The following is a 12,995-nucleotide window of genomic DNA, read 5'->3' on the forward strand; positions in this document are numbered from 1 at the left end:
ATACTGAATGGCAAAACTTTCCCCAGTGTGGTGGAATTAAAATGGCCTAAACTCTAACGAACATAATGTATCACAGACTGAGTCTTCGATGAATTCAGGCTTGGAGAGAGGGAATTTGGAGACGCCATCTTGAAATAATAATTCCCACCTGATTGTCTCTAAAGATGTTTCAATAAATACGCATGCAGCCTGTCTTTCCAACGCTGGCATTTATGACATTAATATGCTATTTCCAGCAGCAGGCGCAGAGCCAGGCCGAACCAAATAGAACAAGGGGGAGCCGCAGGATTATACCAACTTATCAACAAATTTAGGGCATGGAAACCCGGTAGGTCAGTGCTAAAATTAGGGGCTGGTGCTTCAACGACAGCAGTCAAACTGCCGTGCATAAAGTCATGTAAAACCAGGGGATACACTATCACAAGGGCTGGCAGTAAAGACAAGGTTTCCATGGGTGACATTTAACGCCACACGTTGACTGAAGAGGCACTGTGCGTTACGCAGCGACAGCGCTGGATCATCACTGACCACAGCTGCGCAAATCATGAGTGTTTGGTAGCTCTTTAGAGACGCCATATGTAGTCTTCGGCTCCTTTGAGTTTTTACGTCTGTAAAACTAATTAAAAAAAATGTCTTTTTTGACTATACCAAGCCAAGAGGGTCTTTTTAAAACGATAAAAACAGGCAAATCAGGCGAGGACGCAGATAGTAGGTCACCAATGGACGCCGAAGATAACCAGAATGATGACGACGATGATGATGATGACACCGAGGACGTCCGCTTCATCCCAAGATGCTCCCCGGTGCCCAGAAAGCGAGGTGCGTCAATTTTCGATGAGACCGCTGAGTATATGCGGATCCACTTGGCGCTGTCCGCCGGGAAGAGAGTGTCATTTGCCGACACAACAGGTGGGGATTTGGTGGATGTGAAGGAATTTGTTGCCTTTGATTCGGACGATGAAGACTCTATTGCAAAGTGGGACGAAGAGGAGGCAAAGTATCGGAAGCCTGAGCTAGAGCCGATCTATCATGTGCTCCCAGAGTTTCATGCACCCACCGGTAATGCTCTGCTGCAGGCTGTGCGCACCAATAAAGTGGAGGTTGAGCAGATGTCTCCAGCTGAGAACGATCCTCTCGCCTTCACAGGGGTAATACGAGTGCTGAACATTTCCTTCCACAAAGCAGTTTATGTCAGATCGACAATGGACAATTGGGCCACTTACTTTGATCACCCAGCAGAGTATGTCCCGGGATCTCACGATGGAGAAACTGACAAGTTCTCCTTCAAGCTGTCTTTTGCGCCACCTTATACCACACATGGCTCTCGCATTGAGTTCGTTGTACGCTATGAAACCTCTGATGGTGATTACTGGGCTAATAACTCCTCTATGAACTATGTGGTGACTCTGCTCCTGACCTATGAAGATGATTCAGCTCATACAAACATCAACACACAGGAAATGAAAAGTATCCTGAAACCTCCAAAAGCTTACAGGTACATTTCCTGTCACACTTGTCAGTTAGACACCCCAGAGGACAAAGACTTAGAAGGGTATTTGTGTAATATTTTGCCCAGTCTCTGCCTCCCATGCCTTTTATCCGAAACATCCACAGAATTATAAGGTCACCATCAAGCCTCAGTCAGTTTAAGGTCCTCAAAAGCTGTCCATCCTATTAATCAGAAGAGAAATGCGGAGGCTCATAGACCAAAAAGGTTTTACTGAAAAAAAGGGATAATTTCTATATTAGTTAAGTAATTATAAAAAGAGATACGGATGCCACAAAGGTAGGGGCTGTGCAACAGCTACAAAACTATACCTGCTTACTAATTCACTGAGAGGTTTATGCCTGGAATGAGTATTCAGCTCAATGTAGTGGTTCTGCCCAGAGAGTGCATCTAGCCCAGAAAGAACTCAAACAGAGCAGGCTGTTCATAAGAAAAGTGGTTCGGTCTGTTGCATAATCAAAGTACAAGGACAACAGGAAAGCTACCTAGATGAGTTCACAAAGTTTTCCCATTACTAGTTTTACCTTTTACAATCACAGCCTGTAGCAAGGTACAGGAAGAGATTTTTGGAAGAACACTCCCTGCTCAGTGTATCAATCACCCAGCGGTGTCTGAGGCATTCAGAATAGGAAAAGGGCAGGTGTCGTTTTCAGCCGTGGCGTTTCCCTGCACTAAAATTTACCTCTGACCTTTTCTATTGGAGTCATCAGGGGAGCAAAACCATTTCAAAGGAACGGATTGGCTCCTCTCCTTTTTGTAATTAAAGGCTGGCACACAGACCCTTTTTGCTTCATTCGCTACTCCATTAAACTCAGCTAATCCCCTGATTTACTGTAATATCAACATGAAAGTTTGTGATAAATCTCACAATGTTCAAGCTTGGGCAGCACAAGCAATAGTTGCTTGTGTTGCCCAAGCTTGTGAGGACGTGTAAAAGCAGTAAGCTGAATATAAAGTGATGTAGTTGTCATGTAGGTATCCACTGCAGCTGTTTGGAGGGAGGAAGGAAGGCACCAGATGGGTTGTTAGGGATGGATGAGTCACTGATTGAAAAGAAGTTGGTTTGGGAGCAGAATCTGTATCAATCTCCCACCATAACAGCCACTACAGGTTGATTAAGTGCTTTGAAGTCAGCTGATAATTGGATTTTTAACATATTAACAAGGCAGCCAGTAAGATGAAAGGTTATTATGGGATAAAACAAGTCTAGACATGCAAATTTATTACATACTATTGAAATTAGCTACATTTAGCCAAAACATTTCCACTTGAAGTAACAGATATCAAATATTAAACACCTGTGTGGAGTAGTGATGTCCTTTTGATTCAGTGTCATCTGCCTTGAGCACTACGAGTTGCTGAGTTTTGCTTGAGTTTTACTTGAGTTTTGGGGCTGAATTAGTCGAGCTTTCGTCTTGACCCGAGTCAAAAAATGTCATATCTGAAGATCGGCCCTTAAGTAGTGCTAACAGAATCAGCTCTATTACTTTATCTACATAAGTCTTTAATGTACAACACCTACCCACACAAAAAGATCAAGCACTATTTATTCTGTTAGGTTAAGATCGGGGTTTGGACTAGACACGTGACTGAGGTGTCTTCTTGGGCCAGATGAATCTCTCAGAGTTACTTCTCAAATCTTGAAAAGGGATAATGGAAAGATTAAAGGGAAATATTTTCCTTATTTTTGCTCATAACACTGTTTTTTTTTTTGTTTTTTTTTTTCAAAATGATCTTTAAATATTAATAACACAAAAATAGTAAGTCCTGACCCACCATATGGAATCTACTCAGGCTTCAGTCAGAATAAAAATGACTGCATACTCCTTCTTACACTACATATTTTTACTATGTACAATTACGTTGTTTGTGTCTTGGCAGACAAAGCCTCTGTGCAGTGTCGCTTTGTGCGTGTATACAATAATAAACACATTTACATTTGCATCTAAAGTGTGCACTACTCAATGGTTTTGTCACATCTTCATGTATTTCTTATAACCCAAATTTCTCTCATCTCTTTCAGTATGAACAATGATTCAGAGGATGAACTGGAAAAGGAAGAAGGTACAGAAGGGCGCAAGGACTATTAAAATGGGTTAAAATGGATATAAGACTATCCTGTTTCATAGTGGGGATATCACAAGTTCACTCCAGCTCAGATTTGAACTGTTTATTTATATAGATTGCTTTGGCAGTTATTGCCCACATTTGGAGATATGGGTTGATAAAATGTTTACCTTCTCTTAGATAAAATAGGACTAAAGGGAAAATGCTTTCTGCTACAAAAAAATGAAATTGAATCCACAAACCTTTTGTGAGCAGTTTCATGCCAGAAATATTTTCTTTCAACAGTCTAAATCCACCAATCAATAGAAGTGTGCAGCTAGTTAACACTTGGGACACCATCAATGTTTCCATGCTGTCACAAGCATGAGACTGTTCAGTTCAGTTCAGTTATTATTTTTATTGTGCCAAATCCCAACAACAGTTGCCTCACGGCACTTATTATTGTAAGGTTAAAGCCCCGCAATAATACAGAGAAAGCACCAACAATCAGATGACTCCCTATGTGCAAATATTTGGCGGCAGTGGGAAGGAAAACCTCCCCTTTAAACAGAACGAAACTGAATGAACCAGGCTCGGTGAGGGGCAGCCATCTGCTATGACTGGTTGGGTGTGAGGGGAGGAAGATTCAGAAACAGACCCTTCTATTGTGATTTTCACACATAACGTTCTGAAGATGAGTTTCATTTAATTCCCTTAGATTATTGATTATATAAGTGGGCACACTATAATATAAATTGCACTAGAGAGCAGAGGAAAAAGTCACATTTGCCACAATCCAGCTCAGTGGCAACATATATCATTATTAGGTAAATATTCCTACCGCCAGGTAGACTTACCCAAGAGTCACAGAGGTATTTACCCAGGCTAAAAAAATACATATTTTATTTTTTGATTAACATAACTTACTAAACACATTCTCATAACTTCTTCATCTGGTTTACAATTACAGAAGAAGCAGGGACCTCTGAGGCTCGTCCGGGACTTCTGCGGCCTACGCCTGTGTGTCCCATCATTGTAAAGCCGGAGATTGATGTAGAGGTAAGAGTAAAGTAAAAGAATGGGGATTGTAAGCCACCAGGAGGAGTACTGATTCATCCTTCAAAAGTTTAAAACAATCCGTTTTGATTGGAACTTGCTCCTATGTTGGCTCACCTGCCAAGAGAGGACACACATTCAGTAAATTACTTGTTGGACTGGTTAAAATGATCTTTATCTGCATGCAATTTTTGACAAATTCACATTTAACAGGTTACCAGGCTAAGTGCTTTATCCCTCTAGACAAGCCATGTATCTAATAAAACATAACAAACATGTTTGATCAACTTTTGAACCTTATCACCATTGGCTTGGTTATTTGTGTTGTTCACAGCTCATTGAAGCTTCAGCAACAACTTAGGTAACGTCTCGCTTCTTACTGCTGTATGTCTCTTTTTCAGTTTCTCATCACATTCATGACGCATGCTGTTCAAGTTTGTGCACACTTTAATTTGAATTCACATCTCTTGTACTTTTACGTAACTCAGGACACTAATATTTTTTTTACCCACATGTGATCACATCTAATATCTTCTATGCTTCCATTGTTTGAAACAGTACTGATGTCCACTGTTGTGCTGCGATGTATTGTTAGCTTTCTTTATGTGGAAATGGTGCTAATATTTGTGCTAGATTGCAAACAGTGGTGCACAAAAAAGGAAAACTGAACCACTGAAAACTGAACCACTGTAACCATGCTGACATCTTCAAAGGAAGCGATTAAAAAATAAAATAAAATAAAGAAAATTCAGGAATATAAAGAAAAGCATATTGTGTATATTGCGCATTCATGTGGGATAATAATAATAAAAAAGATTTCCCCCAGTGGGAAGTCATTCTTCTGAGATTGTAGTGCTCCTGTGCCTTTAAGTCTGAATACGGAACCAATATGGATGATACAAAAATGTGTTTTATTTCATTGCTTGGAGTTTTTAAACATGTTCATGAAATCTTCAAGTATCTTATCATTAAAACCCGCTTTATGAGGTATACTTTCTGCAAATATCTAATCAGTTAATCACATAGCAGCAACACAACTTAGGCATGTACACAAGATGGTCAAGATGTTCTGCTTAAGCATCAGAATGGGGAGGGGGGAGCCACTCTGAATGTAGCATGGTTGTTGATGGTATTTCAGAGAACCAGAGGTGGGACCAAGTCATTGTTTTGCAAGTCTCAAGTAAGTCTCAAGTCTTTATCCTCAAGTCTCAAGTCAAGTCTCAAGTAATGTCAGGCAAGTCAGAGTCGAGTCTCAAGTCACTGGTGTAAAAGTCCGAGTCAAGTCACAAGTCTGAAACTTTGAATTTCAAGTCCTTTCGAGTCTTTAAAAAAAAAAACGAAAAAATAATGTTGCAGTTATGCTAAATGTAAATATTAGACCATGTAATTTTTTAATCTGTGTTTTTCTCAACACATGACAAAATAGTGAACTTAGAAAATATACACAAATTGTGAAATTGCACCTCTTTAAAATGCAGCTCAATTAAACCTAGCTCCAAGAATAATTTTCACCGACAGTTCTGAGATAAGCTGCATGTTATTCTTGGATGCGGTTGTAGGACCGGCTTTAAAATCGCATGACAAAAATATCATACACATTAAAAAAAACTGCATCACCAACGTAGCCTGGACAACATTTGCTAGTTAGATGAAGTCAGCTATCTCATCTTAGCATATTTATATGCATATTTATAATCATACGGTTCTTGGAGTGAGTGCACACACTCATGAAGTTTAGTAACTTCCGGTCACTGCAACAAGCCCAGGTACAGTTTACCGACGGATGGGTGCAGGACCTTGAAATGCACCGTGTAGAACGAAAGACCATCGTACGTATCATAAGTTTACCAGTCTCACAAATCGTCGTCATAAATACACATTCCTTAACCGTTTATTAATAGGACCTTTGAGCTCAACGGTAATTAATTAGTAGTGGAAATAATTTCTGGTACCCATCACAGAAATGTAGCAGTGACAACAATATTGTATGCTGTAATCGTACTGGGCAATTAGTGATACAAAAAACCTGTTTTATCCTGTGAATAAAAGTATATGTTTTTGTCAATGTACCATAATAACAGAAGCGAAACGCAATATTGTGTCAGGACAATTTACTATTTATGCACAATAAATAAAGGAGCATAGCGCGACAATTTCTGTTCAGCGCCAGACTTGCTTGTAACCTATATCACTAATTATGTTATGAAAATGACGTATTAACTATTAAAAAATACTGACCTTCGTGTAAATGCTTGGAGCAGACTAACCTGTGAGCTGGAGTGTTCTGGGACGTTATATTTGATCTTTGAATGGCTGCGATCCAGGCCATCCGTCTTGTCTTTGTTACTTCGGAAACATGGCTCGAACAATTTCTCTTCAACGACGTAATCCGATAACAACCGATCTCTTTACCCGTCGGCTTCCCGTGGCTGTCATGCGACCGGCTATTGCAGTTAATAATACAACAGCTTCTTGACATTTTTGTGTTTCTTTTTATCGCTGCGTGACTGATTTCAATTGAAAGCCTGCGTGCGCTAGTACCGCTTGCCACGAGTTCCCAGAATCCTTTGCGGTTCTACCCGTGAATGACGTCACATTTTCAATCTCTATATAATATGCATGTTAAATTTTATATTTGGGGTAAAATATCAAGTCTTTTCAAGTAAACCGGTTCAAGTCCAATTCAAGTCCCAAGTCATTGGTGTAAAAGTCCAAGTCAAGTCACAAGTCTTAGAACATTTTTTCAAGTCAAGTCTAAAGTCATAAAATTAATGACTCGAGTCTGACTCGAGTCCAAGTCATGTGACTCGAGTCCACACCTCTGCAGAGAACTGCTGATTTTCATGGATTTTCCAACATAACCATTTCTAGGGATTTTAGAGATTGATCAGAAAAAGAGAAACTATCCAGTGATAATGCAAATAACCACTCTTTACAACCAAGGCATGCACAAAACACCTGAATGGACAGTGCATTGAATCTTGAAGCAGATGGTCTACAGCAGCAGAAGACCGCACTAGGTGCCACATATGTCAGCTAACAATGACAGAAACAGGAAACTGAGGGAAACCTGGACAAATGTTGTCAGGTCTACTGTTGTTGTTTATGCCAAAATGTGCCATAAACAACATGAAAGCATCCTGCCCTGTATCATCAGCTCAGCTGGTGGTGATGGTCCTGCAGTGTTGTGGGGAACATTGTCTTGGGTCCTTTGACACCAATTATGCATCTTTTCTACACCACAGCCACAACTGGTTTCTTGAACACAACAACGAGTTCACTGTACTGTAATAGTCAACAGTCCAGCAGAGCACCTTTGGGATGTGGTGGAACAGCAAGATTCATGTAATGGATCTGTGATGCTATCGTGTCAATATGGATGAAAATTTCCGAGGAATGTTTCCAGCACCTTTTTGAATATATGGCATGAAGAATTAGGGTAGTTCTAAAGGCAAAAGGAGGTATACCTAATAAAGTGGTCAGTGGGTATATATTCATCTGACTTGCTGCACAATTAGCATGAAGACTGAAAACATGGCAATGGAGCAAAAATGCTTCTGTGGAAATCGATATACCAGCTTCCATAATAACTGTGTATTTTAGAAGGGAAAGTTTAATTAGTTCTGCATAACATAAAAAAATTCTCACACTCCACCTCCTAACAGAATAACATGATAACGTGTGATCTGATATTAATATCTCACAATACTACAAAAGTGTCTGTTACGCTGTCCTGGCTCATTCTCACGTTTCACCTCAGTGATCACATGCATGCTTTTTCCTTTTAGCAGAACATTAAAAAACCCCCACAAATAAATAAAGGTGAACATCATTTCCCATCATTCCTTGTATCATTCCGTAGGTTTTGAGAATCTGGGCTTTATAATTCCCAACAAACTCATACCCCAACTTTTGTATAATACATTAAAGTTACACAAAGGCATTAAAACACTGATCTCATTAGCACTCCTTTATTTGAATTGATGGTTTCCCTGAAGCTTTTTAGTCATAGATTGTTGGTCTACAAAGTGATCTTAAATGATTCAGCTGCACATTTTACAAAAAATCAACAATAAAATTCTTTTAAGTCAAATTAAAAACCTTCTTGGAAAGTAGAATCCATTTTTTGGATTAACTGAACAAATATTGCATTATACACAATTATATGATTTTTGTGAAATAGAAGAATCTAGCTACTTTCTGCTGACTAAAACCCACCTGCCCTATCTCAGCTGTTACCGTTTTCATATTTTATGTGTCCAGCTTTTGCATATGTTCTTCTTGGTGCTGTTTTTCTTGTCTGTCTTTTGGTTTTATATTGCAATGATTTCATCTCAATATGACCTTGAATGTTTGTCAGGGCAGCCTCATAGCAGGGAAAACTCCTTTTCCATTATTTGCTAATGGCTATTTTCCTTTTTTGAATAAAATCCTGTTAAAATGTAAATAAGTATTTTTAGGCATTACATTTGGTCCAGTCCCTGCTGTTCAAACAGCCACCCTCACTTCAGTATGTGTAAACGTGGGAAAACTTGAGGAGAAAATAATTAAGAAAATTGCACCGATCCAATTTTCTTCTCCTTTGGATTCACTTGTGCCGTGTGGAGTTCACTTAAAGGAAGGAATATTTAAACTACATTCGTTGTTTTGCCCTCCTGGGAGGGAAATTCGAGGGAAGGAGATTTTTTCCCCCATAATTTTAAAAAAAGATTCCTGTCCACCTCTTCATACTGCTCATGAATTGTTTGCATTTCCTCACAGCTAAAACTTCAGCATGAGTTCCTTTTCACAGAAAAGCATTAGTATTCAGTATAATGCTTTTCTTCCCTCAGCGTGCAATGTTAATGTGGAATACAAATGTTCCTCCTTTGTCTCCTAGCTATCACTGTTGTCTTGCTGTTTTACTTCAGCAGATCGCAGCTCACCCGTCTGGTCCCTTTGTCCCACCCAACCAAGAGCTTCCATCTGACGATGGCACGCTGTCCGCTCACACTGTATTCCCAGGTGAACAGTTTCCTTCTATGTCTTCCCAAACCACACATCAAACTAATTCATCCTTTGTACTCTGTGCCAGCGAATCAGTCCAGCCAAATAAGTCACAGCCTTTACCCAGACTCCACTGTGAATTAGGCAACCAGACGTCTGAGGAGCACGTAGACAGTAGTCCCTCTACGCCGCCGCCTGCCTCACATCCTTTTCTGCAACGAGACTCCAAACCCAGATCAGACATCTCCCAGACTGGCAGAGAGGAAATCCCTTTAGAAGCATCTTGCATGTGTCTTCCTGCCACAGAGACAACAACAGGAGAGGATGGAGCTGGAGAAAAACCAGCCAGTCATCCTTGCCTTGAACTGCCTGCTGAGCGTGCCTGTACTCCCAGTGTGACACAGGGCTTTGAGCGAGACGTTGCTGTGGGAATGAGCGAACCTGTTGAAGGATTATCAGAAAGTTCCAGCAGGTCTGCAGCAAATCATGAAGCCAGTACGCTTGCACTTTTGTCTCCCGTGGCTGAGACTCAGACATCTCTGAAAGCAGAAGGTGAAGCTCTACCATCACCCGAGCTTCCAGAGAACACCTCAGTGAGTACAGGTGTCACTGAGGTGAGTGAAAACGTAACTCAGTCTGTCTCAGCCTTGGAAGAGAAGGAAGAAGCTGCACATATTTCCCCCGATACGTCATTAGAGAATGAACCAAGCACAGCGTCAGAGTTTTCCGAGCCCCAGTCTGAGCATAACAGAAACAGGAATCTTCTGCCATCTGTCATATTTCTGAGTGGAGTTGTCTCCCTCTCGATAGTGTTGCAGGAACCCACTGCCCTCTTCCTAATTGGACTAATTTTCGTTTTGTGCCGTTTGTGATTTTGCCCCAAATCTTCTGTCAAGCTAAGTGCCTTTTCATGGTTTTAAAATAAGCCATCAAGCTAAGCAACATGCACACAAAGTCCTCTTGAAGTTATGCTTATTTTATGCAAAGTCAAATAGAAGGAGAAAGTAATTATGGCGATATTTTCGTACACATTGTGTTTTCTATAGATATAATAATAATCACCCCATTTGTACAACATTGTGAACCTAGTATTAAAGCACAGTGTAGTATTAGAGCTGTTTTGTAAGTGATCACTAATCACTAACCTTTTCTTGTCATGTGGAGAGTCTCTGTGGTGTTATGTTCTAGTTTATTTAGTCACTATCACAATGCACTTTCACTGTTGTCAATGTAGCAAAGCCTGTTGTTTAAGGACTTTGACTTTTGTGAATTTCAAGTCGTTATCGCTTCAAAAACGAAACAAAAGAACAACAGAAAGATTACCCTAGTGGTAAATATAAGAGACTTACTATAAAAATGGGATTTTGTTTACAAAATGCAAAAGAAAAACATGGTCATGTGTGTGTGTTTTTGCCTTAATACTTAGTGAAAACAAGACGGAAATGGTAGCCGCTTGAGCGACAGCAAAACAAGTGGAAAACTGTTCACCTCACCGTGGCACTTTTCATTTCACAGGTCTTCCTTCTTGCTCGTAAATGCATATTATTCTTGTTGTAGCGCAGCACTCAGCTCGTAACATAATAGACAATCTCACAGACAGACGGAGGCACTGATTGATACGTTTGGAGTGGTGAAAGTTTTTGCAGTGTATTGCCATTAAACATGGTCTCATATCCTGTACCACTTTGTGTCTTTGCTTATCTGTGTTTTTCTTTTCATGCAGTCTGCAGAACAAACACGAACAACACGACAGCTTTATGCACAGTAATGACACTGCGGTGCAGAACAGATCGCATTGAAGGCACTGACACACCTTTAAAATAACATCAGAGCCTTCAGCGCCTCCACAACTCGAGCGTGTTCAGCTTTGCTTGAAGTGGAAATACACAGACAGCAACATGAGCTGCGGATAGAAGGTCAGGCATTGCACTGAAGTCATGGCAGCTTATAGTATACACTGGCCACTGTAAGATGAGCTCAGTGTTTGAAGGCTGAAAATTCTCTGGAAATCTCCTCGGATGTTATACGATAAGATGGCACCTCTCGTCAGGTCTACCTCTTCTTATATTTAGGACTTAGTCTTAATATTTTATCTTCATTTTTGGCCAAATAAAGCTTTAATAACTTTAAACTTTTGATCCTTGGATGTTAGGCACTCTGTGGATTATATGCAGATTACGCATTAGCCTTAAAACAGACGTATTCATCCAAGCACATTTGTATTTTGCAGACTTTTGCAGGGAAAATAGCAGGAGTGACTAATTTGTGTGGTGGTCACACACATGCAGGGTGGAAAACATTAAAAATTTAGGCAATCTGAAAGCTGTCCCAAGCAGGATAACTGGTGTGAATTTTATAAGACCCACCCTTTGGAATAATTACTGTTTTTTTCAGGTAGTCCATGTTAAGCAGTGATTTCAAAAGGAGATCTGCGAGCGCTGTGGCAATATTAAGAAACAGCAGATAGAAGGGCATCGTTTTCCACCCAGGGTGTGGCGTCACCCTCAGCTTGTTTGAACAGAGGTATTTCATCACGAGAAGCAATTGCAACAGCAGGAGTACCAGCTTTTATTTAAATATTGTCTGTGACAGTGAAATCCTCCAAGACAAGACAAATCGGATTTTCCATAATACCCCTCCTTTAACTTGTCATTGTACTCCTCCAAGCGTGGCCTGTGAATGTTTATTGGTTTTATCAGGTCCATCACAGTTATCATTTCACACATATTTGCCCGTTTAGTCCTTTTTTAATTTTTTTTGTTCAGACGTTTCCATTTCCCAGATCCACAGATTTCGTTAAACCCCCTCAAAACATTTATTAAATGGAGGATAAAAACAAATGAAAAGAAATGCTTTGATGTTCAGTATTGTGCACTTATTTTTAGGCTGTACGCCTAAAGCTGTGAGCCTCTAATATATAGTTGTCATTATTATTGACTGTTGTCCTTCAGAAGGCTTTTTAATATCATGCATCAGTGTTGTGAAAACATTTGAGCTTCTTTTCAACCAAAGGATCCATGATCCTAACACTTATAATAACTGTATTTCATGTCACCTCTGTTTAATATCAAAGAAAGTTAATAAGCCTCATTAAATGGATACAAAAATTCTAATTTATCATTTTCATTCGGCTTTGGTTTACTTGTACACTGGTGTTCAAAGACCCAGAACTTTATTCTGTAACAGATGATGGCATCTTATGGCATCTGCCATTGCCAGAAAGAAACAGAAGGCCTTTTGTGACCTTCAGGTGGCCTTAATGTTTTACGTTTGGAAACACAAACTATCAGTTAAAAATCTAACCTCAGCATTGCGCTGCTGTCAATGTTCAACTAAGCACTGTTTGTGCCTGGTGAACATTTAGTTCTGTTTATATGTTTGAAATGACAAACTGAAGCTT

At 39.9% G+C, this 12,995-nt stretch overlaps 1 protein-coding gene across 6 annotated transcripts; it reads left to right on the forward strand.

Annotated features, from left to right (window-relative positions):
- Positions 1 to 371: 371 nt before the first annotated feature.
- On the forward strand, positions 372 to 11,278 carry ppp1r3f (protein phosphatase 1, regulatory subunit 3F). Of its 6 annotated transcripts, none has more exons than XM_076878164.1 (5): positions 372 to 1,495; positions 3,531 to 3,571; positions 4,524 to 4,612; positions 4,944 to 4,993; positions 9,523 to 9,642. In XM_076878164.1, exons 1-4 carry the CDS (start codon positions 630 to 632, stop codon positions 4,968 to 4,970), a joined length of 1,023 nt encoding a protein of 340 aa, XP_076734279.1. In that variant the 5' UTR covers positions 372 to 629; the 3' UTR covers positions 4,971 to 4,993; positions 9,523 to 9,642. The 6 variants fall into 6 exon arrangements, with proteins under 6 accessions (XP_076734279.1, XP_076734280.1, XP_004546414.2 ...); XM_076878165.1 differs by having other exon boundaries at positions 9,520 to 9,607; XM_004546357.4 differs by having other exon boundaries at positions 373 to 1,495; positions 4,944 to 4,970; positions 9,520 to 9,648.
- Positions 11,279 to 12,995: the final 1,717 nt, after the last annotated feature.

This window comes from Maylandia zebra, linkage group LG20 (assembly GCF_041146795.1).
Source record: "Maylandia zebra isolate NMK-2024a linkage group LG20, Mzebra_GT3a, whole genome shotgun sequence".
Lineage (NCBI taxonomy): Eukaryota > Metazoa > Chordata > Actinopteri > Cichliformes > Cichlidae > Maylandia > Maylandia zebra.